General features: G+C 39.2%; 1 protein-coding gene across 1 annotated transcript in view; it reads left to right on the top strand.

Moving 5' to 3' along the window:
- The window catches only part of WIF1 (Wnt inhibitory factor 1), a 66,688-nt gene that overhangs the window by 40,374 nt on the left and 4,315 nt on the right, over positions 1-21,999 (top strand). Inside the window, exons 3-8 of the mRNA XM_036094129.2 lie at positions 368-476; positions 8,913-9,053; positions 9,998-10,093; positions 11,082-11,177; positions 14,913-15,008; positions 21,464-21,559. Of these exons, the coding sequence (XP_035950022.1) occupies positions 368-476; positions 8,913-9,053; positions 9,998-10,093; positions 11,082-11,177; positions 14,913-15,008; positions 21,464-21,559 (634 nt within the window). The remainder of the gene's footprint in view (positions 1-367; positions 477-8,912; positions 9,054-9,997; positions 10,094-11,081; positions 11,178-14,912; positions 15,009-21,463; positions 21,560-21,999) is intronic.

Below are 21,999 nucleotides of genomic sequence, written 5' to 3'. Positions count from 1 at the left end.
TGGGTTTTCTAAGGACCAGTTGCTGATTGTTTTGACACCACTTGTTTCCTTAAGAGCATTTTTTCTCAATCCTTTTAAGAGACAGCAACTAAATAATACTGTTTAAGCTAAAAAGCTACCTTATGGATATTTTGGATAGATGTTATTAATGTTTTTAAAGCATCACTTCTCTCCAAACAGAGTCTAATTCTAGAGTTCTAAAATCCAGAAGGGGGAGTTATGCCTACACAGTTTTTTAGATGTCATGTTTTCCAGATTTCCTGTTGTGAAAAATGTCACTCTCCCATCAGAGGAGTGACCAGTTAAGAAATGCCTTCTCACACTCCATGGTTCCCATGGTACTGATTGTCAATGCCTTTTGTTGTAGGCAGAATACTTCTATGAATTCCTGTCCTTACGCTCCCTGGATAAAGGCATCATGGCAGACCCAACCGTCAATGTCCCTCTGCTGGGAACAGTGCCTCACAAGGCATCAGGTGGGTGGTCTTTGCCTCGGGGCGGCAGGGGGCAGGGGGAGATGTTTACACTTAAAATGTAATGGTGATGGGAATAATATTCAAGATCTGGAAGTCACCCATCAGAAGAATCATGGAATGTTTTCCTGAAGAGATCCGATGAGTTTAGGGCAGCTCAATTATTATGTCCCTACCTCCTTTGGGCAAAAAATTAGGATGGGAGTGACAAAATGGCTGTTTCCTAATTTGCTAAAAACTCAACATAGCCCCAGTTCATAAGCGATTCCAGATTAAAAAAAGAAAGTCACCACATGAGATATATCCGGCCAATAAGTATGAATTAATGTAGTGTCCATAAATGTGGCAAAGATGCAAAGCAAATGATTGGGGGGAAATGGGATACATCGAGAAAAACTTCCCGCAAATAAGCATTGTATTAAACAGGAATTTGAAGGAGCGAAGAGACATGGAAAAGTGGGAGAAAAGGGTTAATATTTCAGAACTGATCATCCTTCTCTGCTGAGAAAATATAGTATGGGGTATTTGTTTAGAGCTGTTTGGCCTGCAAAGTAGGAGCTCATGCCTTATCCAATTTGAATTCTAGGAAGGAGTCAAGGCCAGAATTACCACTCCATTCTACAAATTAGAAAATTAAGCTTTCTGAGGCTTCACTGACTTTCCCAAAGTCATATATGAGTAATAAGCAGTGGAGCTGAGATCAGGTTTCATGACTTTCAGAGAAGTACAGAGATCATTTATGTTAACATGGTCAAATACATGTTCATTTCTTTCTGGTCTATGAATATATATTTTTCCATAGTTGTGATAATATTATATATTTAGTTTTGCACTATGGTTTTGTTTTTTTTTTTTGCTTTTAACATTTTAACATAAGCATTTTCCTATGTCATTTTAGATTTTTCCAAAAGTTGTTTTTGATGCCCCTATTATCGATTTTATGAACATACCCATAATTGGTTTACTCGTTCCCTTATTGTGTGTTACTTACATTGTTTTCAGGGTTTTCATACTAGAAATGTCACAATAAACATGTTTTTAAATAGATGGTCACTGAGTAGGAGGCCCTGTTTGTCTTATTCATCACGACTGCCAACACAGGGCCCAGCACAGAACAAGACTTCACAAAATATTTATTGAATTAATGTTTGTACCAAAATTTTGGAGCTCATCTCATTATTTTGTTAAATAGATTCTTAGAAGTACAATTATTGTGTCAAAGGACATGAACTATGAACATTTCAAAAGGCTTTTAGAACAAATTGCCAAAATGCCAAATTACTTTCCACAAAGGTTGTGCCCATTTGTACCCTGGTTAGCAGTGGGAGAGGGCCTAGCTCACCATAACCTCATCAACGTGGGTTATTAATCATGTGAACTATTTTGCTGACTTAAAAAGTGAAAAGAGGTTTCTTAGTGTTCTTTTAATTTGATTTTTTTACTCCAACTGAGGTAGAAGACATTTTCCTGTATCTATTAAATGATGTAAAATGTCTACTGAGCATGCTCATTTTTATATTGAAAATATAAAATAATTTATTGACTGCAAAGCTCACTATATATTAACTATTTACACTTTCTGGCATATTTTTCAGTTTATTATTTATTTTTTTAAGGTGGGGATATGCAGAATCTAAGTCTATGTGATCAAAACTGTCTTTCCCGTTGTCATTTTTTGTTTTTCTTTTTACTTCTGTGCTTGGAAGTTAATTCTTATTCCAAAGAGCAGTTATGTGATAATTTACACATGCTTCTAGTATTTTATCAAAATTTCTTTTGGCAATAGTATGACGTAGGGCTCTCATTGAATTATTTTCCTGAGTATTCAGCTTTTCCAGTGTGAGAGGTTGAATTGATTCAAGATATGCCTTTTATTTCACATTAAGTTCTTCCATACAAAGAATTTTAGAGTTTACTATTTGTTCTAATAGTGCAATATTTTTAGTTTTATAACATTTTTAAATAACTGATATCATAACCCTGTCCTTTTTAAAAAAAAAATTAGTCTTATTCTCTTAGCGGAATGTTAGAATAACTTTGATATCAAATGAAAATCTCAATAAGCACTCATATAAATCTATACAATAATTAGGAAATCAGATAGCCTTGAAAAGTCCATTTTCAGGTTGCAATCATCTACTCCTTCTGGTGGATCTCTATTATCACATCCCAGCACTGGAAGAGCTGCAGACTAAATAAGCAGAGTTTTTTCTTTTTTCTTTTCTTTTTTTTTTTTTATGCTTCAGATATCTAATTAAACCTTCTTCTCATTTATTTTTTTAATTTTATTTTATTATGTTATGTTAGTCACCATACATTACATCATTAGTTTTTGATGTAGTGTTCCATGATTCATTGTTTGTGTATAACACCCAGTGCTCCATGCAGTACATGCCCTCCTTAATACCCATCAACAGGCTAACCCATCCCCCCACTCCCTTCCCCTCTAAAACCCTCAGTTTGTTTCTCAGAGTCCATAGCCTCTCATGGTTCGTCTTCCCCTCCGATTTCCCCCTCCTTCATTTGTCCCTTCCTACTATCTTCTTTTTTTTTTAACATATAATGTATTATTTGTTTCAGAGGTACAGGTCTGTGATTCAACAGTCTTACACAATTCACAGCGCTCACCATAGCACATACCCTCTCCAATGTCTATCCCCCAGCCACCCCATCCCTCTCACCCCCCACCACTCCAGCGACCCTCAATTTGTTTCCTGAGATTAAGAATTCCTCATATCAGTGAGATCATATGATACTTGTCTTTCTCTAAGCAGAGTTTTTTCAGTTTCCTGGCATAAGTACCCATGTAGGTGTAGACAGCAAGAGTGTGAATTTGGGTTTCTCTTGGGTCATCCCAGCGTTGAAGTTACAACTAGCAGCCCTTCCAGAGTATTTGCTTCCAATCCAGATGGGTTTGGGGTTCTAGGAAGTTCCTATGAAGGAATGAGGCCTTGAATTCTGGAGATAAACTCACCTGAGATTTGTAGCCCCAAGGCTATGGATATCCCATTCCAGATCCATGGGCATCCCTATTCCACACAGATGGCATTGCTACTGTAATCACATACTGCTACATCACGGAGACAAGAACATTCTTGGAGTATGGCCATTACTCATTCTCATGCCATGTCACACTGTGTTTCTTTTTAGTCAAAGATAATTTTTTTATTAAATTTTCTTGATCATATTTTTTGTTCTTTCTTTTTAGAAGCAGCCAGGAATAAAACAAATACATAATATATCTCAATTTCCATTTTATATTCTTAAATTTTTCCTTTGTCATTTTCTGATTATTAAAGGAATACAAGCCCATTGTAGCCCATTAAATAACTAAATTAATTATACAGTTACACCTGCTCAACTTCCAATAAATCTTGCATCTTTGGGTTTCCAATTTAATGCTTGTATCCTAAATCTTCCCAGCCTTATTCATTTTAGTGTCTAGTAAAAAAGAAATTCTATTTCTTCAGATATTTAAACAATCCAATTTTGAATATATGATGTGACAATATTTTAATACACCATGCTGAGATAAAACTTCAATTTCTAATAATCTAGAATCTTTATAAATAATAAAATTTAGGGGGAAAGTAATTGATGCTTTGGACAAGGTAGGAGTAAAAAGACTAAGCCTTCTTCTGGGCTGAGGTGACTTGCGCATGTGTGTGTGTGCGTGCACACACACACACACTGCATGTACAACCCCACCCCCCTGCATATAGGGTTTTGAAGGCAGATGTAGGATTTGTTCGCAGAAATGCAGGTGCAAGAAGTTTATGGGAATTTTAGCTCATTGCAGGGCAGTTATTCATTAGCCTTATTAGCTCAGTCCCCACAGTAGGAGCAGTAAGGGTACCTTGAATTATTAAAAAGTAACCAAATCAGTGTGTCTTTGCCCCTAAACATCCAGGTAGTATTCATTATTCTACTGGTCTATTTTATACCCTCACACTGCTAAGTTGTTCTTTCATCCGCCCAGACTCCTCAATGCCAAAACATTGCATGAAAAAGAAAACTCTTGATCTTTAACAGTTATGAAGTGCCTGCCTTCTGGCATCTGAAGAAAACAAAAACAGGAAATACAAACTGCAGGTTGCTTCAGTAAAACTGGATAACAAAAAACAGTTCCCATCAAGCCAAGGCTTTACCTCTTTGAACACTATTTCTGTCAGACCATGAAACCAACAGAGCAGGCTTGTTTCTCAACCAAAGACTTCCAGGAATTCCATGTCTAGAAATTTTTCAATAGGTGCTAATGCTGGAGGGACCCCAGACCTTAGGAAAGAGTGAAGCCCAGGGAAGGGGCTCAGTATTTGCTGAGAGAATGAATGGCGGCCAGCACAGCTTGGGACACTGATGACTATATTGTGATCTTGTGATCGCACAGCGAATGGTGGTCACGTGGTGCCGCGGATGAGCTCTCTCTCCTCTCTCATCTCTTCCCTCATCAGGGCAGTGGCTCACGTGACTGGAGGCCCCCATCCCAGTGCGGAAGAGGAATACATTGGCTGTTTACTTCTATATGAGTTTAGTTTGTGTGCAGTCAGCTGCACATCAGTGTGTACTTGAACACCCTGTGAGTTACGTGCAATCTGCTTTAGTTTTTCTGAGTTGTTTTAATTTACCTCAGCTTCAGTTATACAATCTACACTGCCCTGGAATTCACAACATCTGGACTAATTTCATCTAGCTTTTGGTAAAAGTGGCCCTCTACTCATATGCTTATTGTTGCAAAAACACAACGTAACTGTCACGTTTCTGTTATTTCTTGGAAGTAGGGCATCTGTGCTTTTTCTTCGAGATCTCTTTTTCTTTGTGTGTGTGTGTTTTTCTGCATGCACACTGTTCATGTCTTATTCTCTGTATCTCCCCCTGTCTATGGTGAATTTCTGTCTATTTATGTGTATGTGTGCTGGTATGTGTACAAGTGTGTGCCTGTGTGTATAAAGGTGTGTGGGTGTGTCTCCCACAAGGTTTATCTCTGTCAGTGCTTAGTTTGTGATGAACATGCTAGGTGCTGAAATTACAAAAACAAATAAGATATGGTCCTTGCCTTTGAAAATCTCATCCTTAGCGAAGGATGCAGAATCATAATTAAATCATTATATTATAAGCAATCATATATAGAGGTGTTGGTGAAATACGTAAGTGAAATGATTTAGGCAGGGGGTGTTAGGGAAGGTTACAGAGAGCAAGTGCTGTTTCATTTTGGTCTTGAAAGATGAGTAATAGGACATTGGACAGAAAAGAAGAGAAAGAATATTCCAAGCAGCAGGATGGGGGTGTGGAGTCAGGACAATGCGGCCAAATACCACATGTTGAGGAACAGAAAGAAATCTAGTTTGGGTAGAGCACAAGTTGCACAAAAGTCAATTACTAAAGCTGAGGCTAACTAAAGTCAGGTATTGTTTTTTGGTTTTGTTGTTGTTGTTTTTATTTGGGGGGGAGAGGCAAAGGGAGAGGAAGAGACAGAATCTTAAGCAAACTCCCTGCTAAGCACAGAACCCACTGTGGGGCCTGATCTCACAACCCCAAGACCATGACCCAAGCCGAAACTAAGAATCAGACACTCAACTGACTGAGCCACCCAGGCACCCAGGTGTTTTTTTTTTTAAGCAAATTTTTTGGGAACACTTTAAAAGGTATAATTACAATTCTTATTACTTGAATGGTCTTATAGATAAAATTTATAAGCAGAAAGGAGGACAGGTAGAATTTGCACAAAAAAATAAAATTTCTATTTCATGTTTTAACACTGAAAAATAGGCAAGTGTAATTAGTGTAATTTACGTATCTTTTATTAATTTTTACTTTTATTTTAAAAGTTAATTCACGGAAACTCATAAACTAGGTATCTCCTAACTTTTAAACTTTATTTCCTGGTTCCTTTCAAATCATTCTGTATTGAGCTTCAGACCATAATTATGTTGACATACCTCCTGTTTCAAAAGAGATAGGTATGTGTTGGTAAAACTTTTCCACCTGGGCTGAGGGAATTTGTGATGTGTTCATTTTTAATTGAAGTTGCATTTGTTAAGTTGTGATTATAAATATGTAAAGAAAATAAGCACCGTTTTAAACCTCGAGTGTTAGATCTTTAAAAGATGAAGAAGGAAAATATTTCATATGAATATTAACATGAATTGGACATAATTTTAGATTAGTACAATAATTCTTAGAGATAGCTTTCCTATTGGTTTACTAAGAGAATAAAGATGCTACATCTTTAGTTCTCTGCCAAGATTGCCTAGTTTTTCATTCAAAGATATAAAAGACTTTTTTTTCTTTTGCATTTGACAGAATTAGGCATAACTATGCTACATGAGTGAGTGCTTTGATGAGTTTTTTGTTGTTGTTGTTGTTGTTGTTTTTGAGAGAGGGAAAGAGAGGGTTGGGGCAGAGGGAGAGGGAGGGAGAGAATCTTAAGCAGGCTCTATACTGTGTGCAGAGCCGGAAGCAGGGCTTGATCCCATGACCCCGAGACCATGACCTGAGCTGAAACCAGGAGTCAGATGCTCAACCCACTGAGCCACCCAGGTGCCCCAGGAAGTGCCTTTTTTAAGTAGGCTGCGAAGTGGAGGCTGAATAAGGTCCAGGAAAAAGATGCACCTGGAAAATAATAGTTCGGCTGATGACAGTGGTGAGAAAATTCGGAAAGTTTTATCTCTGAGAATCCTTTCAGGTTCTTCCATCCTTTTATGCCTCAGGGCAGTTTATTGACCTCCCCATCCATGCAAAAGATTCATGAGAACAATTAACAAAATTTTAGAACTGAACCAAGTGAAAATGCACTGGAAGAGTTAACAACTGAAAGAAATTTGTCGACCCTTTTGCTTCTTTTTGAAATGTAAGTCCCTACAGTGGATTTTTGTGTTTTGTAAATTGGCATTTTCATGTATAAGATTTCATTAAACCAAGGCTTTCAGCGGGGAAAATTTTACTTTGAAACTTCAGACACAATTTTGGTTTTCTCTCTCTTTTTACTTCTGTTAAAATGTCTAAATACCATTTAATTGATTATTTGCAATGCTCAGATCTCAAGATTCAGGAGAACTGGAAATCCATATTATTTTGAGAATGGCACTTTAATAAACACGACAATGCCAAAGCCTTGAGAAGGGTTTTTGGTTGTTAAGCCCATTAAGAAGATTATATGACCAGGTCATGTGCAACACCTTATGGAAGAGCATACCAATTTCCAAATCATTCCTTCTTATAAACCTAGGGGAAAGGTTTATGAAAACTCTAAAGGAAAAGGATTTTTCTTGCCTTGGGATGATTTCCCCAATCTTGGCAGTAACAATAACCTGCCATATAGAAACAAAATGAAGCAAAATTTCAAGTATCTACCTATTAGCAAAATTTATTCCTGTTTATAAGGAAGAACTAGAGCCTATTGTATCAGCTAGATCAGTCTCCCCCAGTGGATATGTTATGATAATCCAGTTGATTTTAGGGGGCTCAGTCAGTTAGGCATCTTCACTCTTGATCTCAGCTCAGGTCTTGAGCTCAGGGTCGTGAGTTCCAGCCCCACAGCAGGCTCCATGCTGAACATGGAGCCTACTTTAAAAAAAAAAAAAAGAAGAAGAAATTTACATAATCAATCTCTTAGCCAATGACCTGGTCCATTTTCCACCCACTGACTTGTGGGTATTCCACAACTGGTGGCCTCCTTGCTCTCCCAGTACACCATCATCGTTAGTTGCCACTCTTTGCTAAGTCAACATCTACATACTCCCAAGTGATCATTACACTCACACACACACATGCACACAAATGGCTCATTCTTAGGAACCTAAACCATTAGATATAAGCTTATTTTATCACACCAAACTCCCTTCTAGATCCCCAAGATATGAACACTTCTTAATATTAACAAGTAGCCTGAGAAAATATTAGCTTTACTAACTCAATCCAATAATTGGAGTCTAGTCTGAGTTGTAGAATATTTCCAAAGAAAATATTGTGTCACTTTTTACAGAGTAAAAATAAACTAGTGCCTATGGGTCCTTATTTAATAGATTCTGGAATACTGTTTTTTAGCTCTTTTTGGATTATATGGAGTCTGGTGAAGGTGCCCACAAGGTTTCCTTCCCTAATTAATCAGTCTGTGCTACCTATTTGCACCTTTAATTTTTAGAGAAAAACTTTTTTTTTTCAAGATAGTACAAGCCCAGACTACGAACAAAATATCCCAGATTCCATATTAGGAGGGCACAAATTAATGAGTCATTCATTCTTTCTCCACCCAGCATGATATGTAAGTTCTGTGGAGAATGCCCATATGATCAAAATACAGTCTCTACTCTGGTGGAGATACAAGAATATCAAATAATGAAAGTGAACATTTTTGCTTTGCTTTTTGTCTCTCTTACCAAGATTTCTATACAACTGGAATCAACTAGATAAACTGTTTCTCTATACTTGCTTTTTCCTTAGTTGTTCAAGTTGGTTTCCCGTGTCTTGGAAAACAAGATGGAGTGGCAGCATTTGAAGTGAATGTGATTGTAATGAATTCTGAAGGCAACACCATCCTACAGACGCCTCAAAACGCTATCTTCTTTAAAACATGTCAACAAGGTAATCAGTGATCACCATCAAGAGAAGGCTCATAAGGCTTCCAGGTGTGATGTGGGTGAAAAGATAGATAGATAGATAGATGATAGATAGATAGATAGATAGATAGATAGATAGATAGATAGATAAATTTTTTGGTATTATTATTGTAACCACACCAATGGGTGGAGGGGCTGGTTACTACAGGGTCCAGTATAGTACTAAGAGATTTTCTCTTCTATGACACCACTCACAATTTTAGGAACTCCCAATACCCCTTTAAAAGCCCTCTCTTCTACCTCTCTCCTTCCCCTCCTCCAACACCATCTTTGGGAGTCCCCAACCTCATAGCAAGGTTGCCAGTCATTACCAGCATCTACCATCTATTAGGGCAATACCACTCATACCCCCACCACAAGCTTGGTGCTGCTGACCTCCCCGGAGGACAGGGTACCACCATCACACCAGCAATCTCTGCCAGACAAAGGCATCTCGCCCTGATGCCCATGTAAGCATGAAGGCCTAGATTTTTTTCCCATCTTGATACAAGGTTTTCCAGCACAGAATTTAAACTCTGGAGGCTTTCAGTGCTCTAAAGATGAACCAAAAGGCCATTCCACCCTCTGAAAGTGAACATTGTGGGTCTTATCATTTATTTCAGTGTGAATTTAAGAAGGTACAATAGATTGATAGGTGGGGATGAAGGCAGAATAAAGCTTGCTTTGCCTTCTTCCATGAGCCCCCTACTGTTGGAAGTAGAATTGAGAGAAGCAAAATCTGACTTTGATGAGGATTTAGTGAAGCACAAGAGGTATAGAGAGAATATAGGTAGAAGTTATCAGTATTCAGTAAATGATGGTCATCGGTGCGCTGGGGGGACAAGTCACCACGAACCTCTTCGTGCTCGCTGTAATTCACCCAACACAATTTCAGAGGTGTCCATATAACCTTGTTTCTTGTTGGTGAAGCCGAATGCCCAGGAGGGTGCCGAAACGGAGGCTTTTGCAATGAGAGACGCGTCTGCCAGTGTCCTGATGGATTCTATGGCCCTCACTGTGAGAAAGGTAAAGAACGGAGAGAGCCAGCTACCCTCGCTTGCTTCCTAATGAAATTGATGCCACACAAGAGCCCCACATATGCTTTTTTAACACAGTCCTTGGAATTATTTTTGTGGTCATATCATAAGGATTGGTAAAATCTTAAAGAGCCACAGAAGAGCAGTTGGAAAGTACTTCTAAGAGTGGTTTTCTGTTAAATCCAATATATGGTGACAGGGGCAGAGAACGTTAGCACAATGTTTACATTCTTTGTGGCCACTACCCCCCCCCCAATTTACTATTATATACACTATGCTTTGGCATAATCTTATGAAAGGTTTGAAGTTTTTCTCCTCCACTTACATTGGATTTAAAAAGCTAATATTACAATTGATTTGACAATATATACTCCAATTAAAAGTAGCTTGATTTACAACTAAGTCTACACCTGAGTTAGGAAGTTGCTATAAGGCAAAAAAAAAAAAAAAAAAAAGGTGAAAATTATTTGTATTGTAAGTACATCTATCTCAGTGAAATTACTATTATATGAAAGAGTTAAAGAGGAAAATGTGGACTAACCTCAGGATGCTCAAATACCAAGAGCTTATTTGATGAGAGTGAGCAAGATATTTTTCATCTTCAAGACATAAGAATTTTTCTTGTCTGCATATATTTTGGAATTAGAAGATCTAGGAAATAGGGCAGGGAAAAATATTTACAGTCTTAAGAAAGCCATGTCTTAGTCAAATTAATGATTCTAGACAAATTTTCATCAGCCACTGAAATGGAACAATTCCAAAATTCTCATCTATGAAATTGGTAAAAAAGAAAAAAGGCCTCATTTACAATTCACAAATAATGTTTAATATAGCAAACCTGTATCTCTAAAGACTTTAAAGCCAACCACAAAGATCAAAAATGTACAGCTATTGTATTATTGATATTTCCAAAATGTTCCTTCCCTAAAACCCTACTTGGCCTTAATCAGAGCTCTCTCTCTCTCTCTCTCTCTTAGCCCTTTGCACACCACGGTGTATGAACGGTGGGCTTTGTGTCACTCCTGGGTTCTGCATCTGCCCACCTGGATTCTATGGAGTCAATTGTGATAAAGGTAACAGTTTCTTTCTAAGAACAAGGTTCTTTTTACTTTTTAAATGTTTAGTTAAAAGAAGTATATTTGATATATCATCACTCTCTGTAATAGCTCTGTAAATAGGGTATAACACTTCATTGGCTGCTATAATAACTTTAACCCCAAATTTTAGTGTAGTTCAACACACTCGAAGTTTGTTTGCACTCATAGAATGCTCCAGTGTAGGAATCCCTACAGTGGGCAGGGCAGCCCTTCACGCTGTGATTTGGGGGCCCAGGCACCTTCCACCTGTGGTCCCGCCTAGAGCTCTAGAGCTCTCTGGAACCAGTCAATGGGCAGAGAAGGAGATTGGAGTAGACACTACTTTAAAAAAAAAAAAAAAAAAAAAAACCCTGTTCCAGAAGTGATCCCCAAAACTTCCACACCTATTCTATTCCATGGAGAGGAATTCGCCTCGTGGTCCTACTAGGTGCCCGTCCCAGATGCAGGCTGGAGAGATGTCATCCCTGGCTGGACAGCTGTCTCCCATGGACAACTTGATGGGAGGGGAGCATGGATTTTTGTGTGCCACGTGGGGTTTGGGTATATCTTAAATCCGTTTTATGGGTGAGCTTCGAAGACTAAAATGAAAGCACCTGCTCCACATTTCCCAACTGACCAGCAATTCAATGGTCTGCTCACAGAGGACAGCCCTGAAAGATAGTTTCCCTCCTTCCTGTGACGTAACATCGTAGCCAAGCTTACTCTCAGAAAGTGGGTTCAAACTTGGCTCTAAAATACTCAATGGACCACAGGCTTTATGAGATACCTATTTGTTTTGCCCAGTTCACATCTTTTATGGGGAAGAAAAATAATATTATGCAAAGTGCATGTATTTAATGACATTATCCTTGTGTCAAAAATGCTAATTGCATGAGCAGAGCCCTGTTTTTTTAAAATAAATACATGCCGTAAAAAAGAAAGATGTGTTAGTTTTGAGAAGTGTCTCTTTAGTGATCATGCAGTCAGCACCAATTAAGATGGAAATGAACCGCTTTTTAAAAAAAGAAGGAAAAACTCCAAGAAGAATCCCTCAGCATGAGTCAGAAGAATAACTTACAGGTGTCTGCTCTTTGATACATAAAGTACTTCGCACCTTTATCTGATTTTACATTCAACAGCCTTCTGAGATACGTAAAGCTGTATCTGCTTCATTCTCAGAGAAGCGAGATGAGGTTTACGGAGCTTCAGTAGCTTGACCCGAACTCGCATCTTCTGCTGTACTGTGTTGTTACTCAGCCTACCTGTTCGGGTCCCCATTCCTCCACAAGTGACTCTGCCTCTGGGCTGACGACTTGATCTCTCTGTGGGTCACACTTTCCCCGTCTCTAAATTGGGAATTAAGCCACTGCCCCTGGCTCCCCAGCCCCAAGCTAATCGAGAGAATACATGAGACCATCTCTCTACCTTTTATTTTTAAGTGATGTAAAACTAGAGTATTTGGATTTAACACAATCTTAAAGTTTGGATTCATAAAGGTTAAGCATTAAGGACAAGATAAGAACAGCCAGTGAGTAAAAAAGTTTCTTTTTATTTGTCGAAATTTAGCACTCAGCATCTCTGCTCTTCCAAAATTGGGTAATTCTTGACACAGAATTAAGCTCAGATTATCACAAAACTGTTAGGAAATAGAGCAAATCTCCTTCAGAGATTTGGATGAAGAACTCAGGAACGAACAAGTTTAAAGAGATCATTTGTGAGGGCTGCTTGCTGAGATGTGATCGTCATCAGCATTGAACAATGGAGTACCAACTGTAATGTTTTTCTAACTCTACGGAGTCACAAACACTGCGTGGTCACTGATGAAGGAAAGCATGTGTATTCCAGTATGTTTTACATTTTGTAATATTTTACCTTTCAGATGAAAGATTTTTCCCTACTTGTTAGACTCCAGTAATTGTATTATTATTATTATTCTTTTGGAAAGTCTGTTGAAATTCCACTTGGTCTCATTGGAGATCTGGGAATATTAAAAAATAATGGTTTTTACTACCTCAACAAAGAGATGCATTTATCATCCAGGAGGGAGTATAGAGCTTCTGAAAAATGGTTTAATTACTGGCACAGAGCTAGAGCTGAGCACAACATATTTGAAGCAACATTAAAGATTAACTTTCAGTGGCTCTTGGGACTTCTGTTGCAAACTTTAGGAAATGAGTAGTTAAGCCCTGGCCCGGCATGCCCTCAGCCCCAGTGAAAGTTAGCTGGTGTCTCAGGTTCATTTTCCTAGTCCAGAATCATTGCACAAGAGAAAGGTAGAGAAGCTTGTAAAGTATTATACAAATACTAAGAGCAGGGCCACATTCTTTAACTAGCTTTGTCATCATTCCGTGATTTCCAATTCAGCTCCCAGGTTCACTGCCTTCTATTCGTTAGAAGGGATAGTGCCCAGAGGGCTCTGGCCAAGCAGACCCTGATCCTGATGTTTTCTCATCTCTTCTTAATTCCCCAGGAGAAACAGGGACAAGTAGGGAGACAGAATCACACTTGCAAAAACAACTAACTATAAAGCCGTAACAATCCTAACAGCAAGTAGCAAGGAGGAAGCCCAAAGAGCTGGTTCTCCTAAATCCTAAATTCTATACCCAAATGCTGCCGCTCCCCTCTGTATCGGGAGGCTGGGTTTGCCAAAACAATAGGGCATTGCCTTAAGATGGGAGATACTTGTGATTTTAAACAAAAAGCTCTATCATTTAAGAAGCATGATATTTGCAGAACATGCCGGTTGGACTTCTTTTCCACAAAGAAAGCATACACATAACTTTTGGATCTCCTCTCTGATTTTCCTACTGGAAGCTTACTTCAGCATTTGTTCATCTGTAGCCAGCTTTGGCCTGTTTTATATAGGACAAGAACAAATAGGCCCTATAACTGGAATTGCTGAGACTCCAAGCTCTCATTTTCCTCTCCTTTATAGAAGGAGCCAACTTGTCTATTTTTAGCTACTTGCTCTACCCTCGTCCCCATTTTTGTCCTCCCTTTATTTTAGGTGTGAGCAGTGAAATTCCAGAAGTTGACACGAAGACAGGGTTTAAGATGAATCACAAACAGTAGGATTATTACCTGGAAAATCTAGTTAATTGAACTCCCACAATAATCTGTCCAAGTAGCTGCTGCTGTTCCCCTGCGAATGGGATCTGAGGAGGATTGACAGTCTGTCCTTTTCCGAACACCAGCACTCCTTCCTCCAAATGTCCTAAAAGTCTGTTTTTTTAAATCCCTATTACATAAGATGAATCTCTGTTCTCATTCTGAAACAAAAAAAAAGTTGCTTTCTCCTTTGCCGGCTCCTAGTATTTATGGCCTCTCTCCCTTTCATCCATCCTAAAGTAAGTCTTCCCTTTTTTACTCTTCTTTTAGCTTCAAAAAATACTTTAGGGGGTTTATAGGGTTCTTTTTTTAAGGGCATAGATATTTACAAGAAAATAAAAAAGATAACTTTTTTTACACACCCTGCCTTTTTTCTCTAAGATAGAAGCCCCCGGGGGAGAATAGTGTATAATGTGTGTGCTATCCTATTATGTTGTTGGAACCTGCCAATGGTCAAGCAACTGGTTACAATTTTTGCATTTGCAAAGTGGCTGACTTGCCTAAGTAAATGGGCAGGAGGCAGATGTCTCAGAAGTATCACCCCACTTTAAGTGAAGTTGGATTTTATTTTTTTTAAGATTTACCCTACTGTCTAATGCAATTACCCGTTATCCATTCTAATAGCAAACTGCTCAACTACCTGCTTCAATGGAGGGACCTGTTTCTACCCTGGCAAGTGTATTTGCCCTCCAGGACTAGAGGGAGAACAGTGTGAAATAAGTGAGTATTGACTTTGTGCATTCTCTTCGTTTCAGGGGGAGGGGGGCGGAGGGAGCCTCAATACTCCACCTAACCCTATCATTTTATCAGTGAGGAAGCTGAAGCCCAGAGACAATGAATAGCTTATCGAAGGTCTCAGGCCAGTGGTTTCTTTACACTAGATTTAGCCACCATTCATTTTGGCTAAAGGTGGGGCAGTGGGTGCAATAGCTCCGCTCAGAGGACTCTGAGCACACACTCTGACTCAGTTACATCTGGGTTTGGGTTGTTCGGCATGTTGCGTTGTTTCCTGTTAGTGAGTTTGTCCCCTTCTCATTGTGCAGAGCCTCTCGCTTCAGCCTAGAAATGTAGACCAGAGTTTCGGGACAGGTGGATTTGTTTATCTCCCTGCAGGCATAGAATTTCTTCCCTGACTTAGACGGAGCCAGTGACCCATCTAAGAGGAAAGGATAGATTCAAGAAAAAGGGAGAAAGGGTGGCACAGCAATAAAAAAAAAAAAAGAAAAGAAAAGAACTAACAGCACACACAACACGAATGAATCACACAGATGTTAAGTAAAGGAAAAAGTGCATACTGCACGATTCCATTTTTATGAAGTTGAAGAACAGGCAAAATTAATGGATGCTAGTAGAAACCAGGATGGTGGTTGGGGGCGCAAAGGAACTTTATGGGGTGCCAAAAATGCTCTATATCTTGAATGATGAAGTATCACATGAGTGTTTATTTAGGTAAAAAAAATAGCTGAGCTGTGAACTTAGGATCAACGCAGTTATGTCTTCATTGTGCATTCGTGGTATGTTTGTCCTGCTCCCACACAAAGAAAGAAAAATGTAAGGGTGGAGTGTGGTAGATAATCACTGTTCTCAGAATCAGGGTATCAAACTGCTTATCCTGGCTCTGCCACCTACCGGCCGTGTAACCCTCAGCAAATCACTGAAGCTCTCTCCTAAATTCAGCAACAAGCCAACTGCCTCCTGGATTGCTTTATGATCCAGAAGACAGAGAACACCAGCGCTCTGTTCAGGAAGGAGCAAAAAGAACATGAGCATGTTTGCTAAGGGTGCCGTGTCCCTGCCTTTCTGGAAGTTCTGGAATGTAGCGTTTTCATTTCCAGCTGTATTTTTTTTTAAGACTTATTTATTTACTTATTTATTTGAGAGAGAGAGAGACAGAGATAGCAAGAGAGAGCCTGAGCGGGGAGGAGAGGGAGAAGCAGGCTTCCTGCTGAGCAGGGAGCCAGATGCGGGGCTCAATCCCAGGACCCTGGGATCATGACCTGAGCCAAAGACAGACGCTTAACCGACTGAGCCACCCAGGCGCCCCAATTTCCAGCTGTATTGTATCTGTAAAATACTGCTGTGTTTAGTACAACCATAGTTTCTGAAGTGGGTTGCAGTGGGCTCAAAATTAAGTAATATTGACTTCCTAGTTTAACTTTCAATCTCTAATTTATTTGTGAGTTTTTGTACTTTAATGAGTAGTAGATGAGGTAACCATTTTTGATAGAGTTCAAATGAAATACCTCTGAAGTTTCCATAGACCATGTAATTAATTTTCAGGATGTGGTGTCTGTTCTTATTAATTACCCTGCCCTGATAAAGATATCTCTGAACAAACTCCCCTCAATTTTCTCCCCGTAATTACTCTCAGACTTCACGTACTTAGCTAGATCATATTCATGAATCTTTGTTCTTGGGCTCATTTCTCTTCATGTAAGTATGTCCTTGGGTTTATGAAATTTCCATTGACAGAGACAATGATTTCTATTCCTTTTTTCCCTAACTGCACCAAAAATGTAGGCCTTTGAAGCCTCCTGATTATCCCTATCACAAATTAGGCTCAAATCCCTCTAGGAAATGTCCTGTTTCTGTTACAAGAACCACATTACTAAGAAAATACGGAGTTGAAAGTGCCTCTAGTACAGTAGAGACAAAAAGTTGAATTATGAGTTCTTATTTTAAAATTGAGATGTAATTCACATACCATAAAATTTACCATTTTAACACATGCTATTCAGTATATTCATGAAGTTGTGCAGCATCATTTGTCTCATTCCAGAACATGTCATCACCCACAAAAGACACCCTGTACCCATGAGCAGTCACTCCTCATTCCCCTTTCCCCAAGATACTGGAAACCACTAGTCTACTTTCTATCTCTTGAGATTTGTCTATTATGAGCATTTCATATAAATAGAATCATATAACATTTGCCCTTTTGTGTCTCACTTCTTTCACTTAGCATGATATTTTTGAGGTTCATCCATGTTGTGGCATGTATCATTACTTCCTTTTAATTGCTGAATAATATTCCATTGTGTGGATATACAAACCACCTTTTGTTTATACATTCATCAGTTCATGGACATTTGGGTTGCTTCCACTTTGGGGCGATTGTGCATAAACCTGCTGTGAACACTCATGTACAAGTTTTTGTGTGGACATATGTTTTCAGTTCTCTTGGATATATTCCTAGGAGTGGAATTGCTAGGCCACATGTTAACTCCATGTTCGATTTTTTGAGGAACTGCCAAACTGTTTTCCAAAGCCACTGTACTATTTTACATTCCTGCCAGCAATGTATGAAGGTTCCAGTTTCTCCACATCCTTGACAACACTTGTTATTGTCTGGTTTTTTATGAGATATATATTCTGATGTTACTTATATTTTCATTTCCCGTGGCCTCTATCAGGACTGATATCTTCTCGAACTTCACTTTGACTTAACTTGAGATACTCTTGCCAGTTAACAAATAACCTCATGGTTAGAAATATCTGGATGTATAGGGTATACATTTACCCCATTACTTAAGGTTCAGAGACATCCCAAGGATCTTCAGTGAACTTTCAGCTAAAAAGTTTACATGGATTATTTATACTGTATTATAAATGAAGTTTTAAAATAACTTAATGGGTTCTTATTTTTATAAAAGTCCTCTGTAATGTAGTGAAAAGAAGGGGCACGTGCATCCCAATGTTCATAGCAGCAATGTCCACAATAGCCAAACTGTGGAAGGAGCCGAGATGCCCTTCAACAGATGAATAGATAAAGAAGATGTGGTACATATATACAATGGAATATTACTCAGCCATCAGAAAGGATGAATACCCACCATTTGCACTGACATGGATGGAACTGGAGGGGATTATGCTAAGTGAAATAAGTCAAGCAGAGAAAGGCAATGATCATGTGGTTTCACTCATATGTGGAACATAAGGAACAGAGCAGAGGACCACAGGGGAAGGGAAGGAAAACTGAAGGGGAAGAAATCAGAGAGGGAGACAAACCATGAGAGACTCTGGACTCCGGGAAACAAACTGATGGTTACAGAAGGGAGGGGGGTGGGGCTATGGGGTAGCCAGGTGAAGAGTATTAAGGAGGGCACCTGTTGTGATGAGCACTGGGTGTTATACACAACTAATGAATCTTTGAACACTACACCAAAAACTAATGATGTACTATATGTTGGCTAACTGAATATAATAAAAAAATAAAATAAAATCTATGGGACTAAAAAAAAAAAGTCCTCTGTATAAAATGTCCTTTATTAAAAAAATTTAGAATACTAAAAAAAAAATTTAGAATACTGAATAAAACAATTAAAAATCACCCATAATCCTAAGACCCAGAGATGATAGTTGTTGACACTATTATAAACCATTTTTGTCTGTTTTCTATGTGAAGCAGAGTCACGCATTTACGTTATCCTACAATCCGATGGGCAGAGGAAGTTTAATGTCCTTATTTTGTCGATCCCTAACTCATTGTCTCCCTGGACTCATCCACTGGTTATAGTAAAAATGCTAACATATAAACTTAGTCAAATCTGTTTGCCTTCAGGCAATGCCTAGTCTGTTTTAGGTAAAAATGTGTAATCTTTCAAGTTGGCTCACTTTCCCACTGTCCAATGGATAGAATTTGTTGCAAAATATTTTCAGGAAAAGGAAGTCAATGTTAAAGACACTTAGAGGATTCTGATTTTTAAAGCAATCAGACCTTCATGAGGCTTTGGCTTCATAAGATTTGATTTGGAATGGCCTTGGGACAGTCACCTGTAATCACATTTCTGCTGTGTGATAACCAAGACAGAACATCCTTATTCCTGGCTGTGGTGAACCTAAGGACTCTCACTTCCCTCTGACCAAGAAAACAAAAAGACCCATGGAGCCAATGAAAAGGTTCTCTCCACCAGTCATTCTCTGTGATACCCTGGCTACCAAGTTCACCTCTCATTGAACGTGGGGAAATTTGGGCTCACCAAGCATTTCACAATAAGTACTGTCTTTTCTGCCATATAATTATTGCCCCATGTCTTGTTTACTTGAAAAACCCAAGTGCATGGCAGAGTACTGTGATATGAACCAATTTTGTACGTACGGTGGGGTCAGATGGTTCATTGATACAAATGGAAATTCAGAGTTAGGCATTCCTTTCTTTTAGGTAAGAGTTGGGATCTTGACCAAATAGTAAATGCTATTCTTTGTATCCAAACCTAGCAAAAAGGACCCTTTTGGATTTTTAATGGTCAATGAAAAGGTGGTATTTTATTATTAAGGTTGTTTGATGCCTGTTTCTAGAACATCCCTGCATCAGAAAAACTGAAAGGTGTAATGGTATTCCAGGTCTTTGAGAGACTCTAACATCCCACTATTATGTCTGTATTGTCTGCACGACAATGGTCGATTTATACATGAAGAAAGTACTTTTGGATAAGTGAAAAGAGAAGCAAAGTGTTTCAGCAAAATAATTTGCATATGGAATTCATGTTTATCAAACATAGTGCTTGCTGGTAAAACATAGAGTAGCTCACTTCTTTCGAAGGCTCATTTGACCATAAAAAGAAGAGCTTAGAGAATAAAAGGGTGTTGTTTCATGATAAAGATTTCATTTCTTCTCCTTATATATTGAGACCTTTGTAGTGAGTGTTCTGCTAAAATGTAAAAAAAGAAAAAGAACAACAATAAAAAAATCCAGACCCCTCCACTACCAAAACCTAATGGCTATTTGCTCTCTTTGGAACGTCATCATGCCCGTCACGGGATGCGGTCTCAGCTCTGGGTGAACAATCCTTTTTCTTCTACTTCTTCAAAACATTCAGCCTCAGGATGGCAAATTCTAGATTACAGAAGGAGAATAAATAGCTTCTGGAATAAGAAGACAATCATTATATCATTTTTTACATTTAAGGCCCCACTCCAGCTCTAAAACCCTGTAACCCAAAGAGCTATGAAAACATTAGCAATTCTCATTTGGCACTGACATAACAGAAAGAATGATGTATTGTGAGGATCTAAGACATTCTAGAAAAAAGCACAGGTGTGGGATGGGGCCCCTTTGGTGCCCTACCTCATATCTCCTCAGCCCGCCTTTCACTCCAGTCACTGCTGGGGGAACCTGTTTTGCACAGGCATAACCTGATTGTACCCCATCTTAACTGCTCCACGCTTCTCCTGCTTTCTACCCAGAGGCTCCTCTGAGTCCTACAAAATCAGTCTGCACTCACATAGTGGCAGACTGGAAATGCCAGGAAGTCATCCCATAGGGTGACCCTCGATTAGCGGGAGACAGGTGCCAAAGAACAAATGCTCCCCCTCTCCCTTCTTAAGAGCGACTTGAAGGTGCAGGCTCCATGGCTCCTCAGAAGGACCCTGCAGGAGAGAGCCTGGGTGCCCATAGTGATGACCAACCCACACGCACACTTCTGTGTTGGCTTTTCCTCCTTCCATCCTTTGCTCTCCTTGTCCCCCATTCCGGTTTCCTAGGATCACTTTAGCAAAGAAACTCTCTGCATACAAGCCCTGCTCTCTGGAGCATCCTAAGCTAGGAAAGATACTGCTGGGTACAGGTGTAGGCCTGCTTTCAGAAAGAGTAACATGCAAAGTCAGAACTCAGAGAAAAGATCACTTGGCGGCTTATTCACATCTTAACTTGTACTGTATCTTAAATTACAAGCGTTTATGAATCAGAATTTTGTTCTGTTTATTAAAAAGTAACATAAGTGTAGCACGTGGGCAACACATTTATTGTAGCAGTTATACATTAGAAATCACAAGTAAAAATACGAGCCCATTTGTTCGAAGAATGAAATTCGAACAGTATCAAAGCCAGAGCAGGTCTGATTAAGTGGGAATAGCTGCCATTTAAAAGCGTTTATCCTCCGGGCGCCTGGGTGGCTCAGTCGGTTAAGCGTCTGCCTTGGGCTCAGGTCATGATCCCAGGGTCCTGGGATCGAGCCCCACATTGGGCTCCCTGCTCAGTGGGGAGCCAGCTTCTCCCTCTCCTTCTCCTGCTCCCCCTGCTTGTGCTCTCTCACTCTCTCTGTCAAATAAATAAATAAAATCTTTTTTTAAAAAAAGCATTTACCCTCCAAAGCCCTGCAATTCCTTTGAAAAATGTGATGACCTCTGAATGAAGCACTGAGTTCCTTGCTTATTTGCATTCTCCTCTGTTTCAGGCAAATGCCCACAGCCCTGTCGAAATGGAGGTAAATGCATTGGTAAAAGCAAATGTAAGTGCTCCAAAGGCTACCAAGGAGACCTCTGTTCAAAGCGTAAGTACCCATCCACGGAATCAGCCCGGGCTTGGGGATCTCCTCCTACACAACTTCTGGACCTACTGCATGTTGCCTAAGCATCACAATGAACCTTTCTTCACGGACATCTGTGTTCCTTTTATCTAGAACAAAGACATTGTCTGAAACCCATGCATGTGAAAACACAGACACATTCACACGCGAGCAACTCAGCTTTTTAACTATCCGGGGTTTTCTTAAGGAAAATGAGCTTCCATTCCAGCAGTTTCCGAGTCCAACTGAGCCATCTTTTGTGATTGAGAAGCATCAACTTTAGTTTGCCATCTCTCTTGGGCCTTTTTCCAAAAAGTCCCAAACTGACTTATAGCTGGAGATTGGCTTAGAAAAAACAACAACAACAACAACAACAAGGGATGAAGCCCAAAATAAAACACGTTCCTTTTTTTTTAAAGCTCTTT

Source organism: Halichoerus grypus, chromosome 6, assembly GCF_964656455.1.
Source record: "Halichoerus grypus chromosome 6, mHalGry1.hap1.1, whole genome shotgun sequence".
NCBI lineage: Eukaryota > Metazoa > Chordata > Mammalia > Carnivora > Phocidae > Halichoerus > Halichoerus grypus.
The sequence above is the reverse complement of the archived record's forward strand: the minus strand, read 5'-3'. Positions and strand labels throughout refer to the sequence as shown.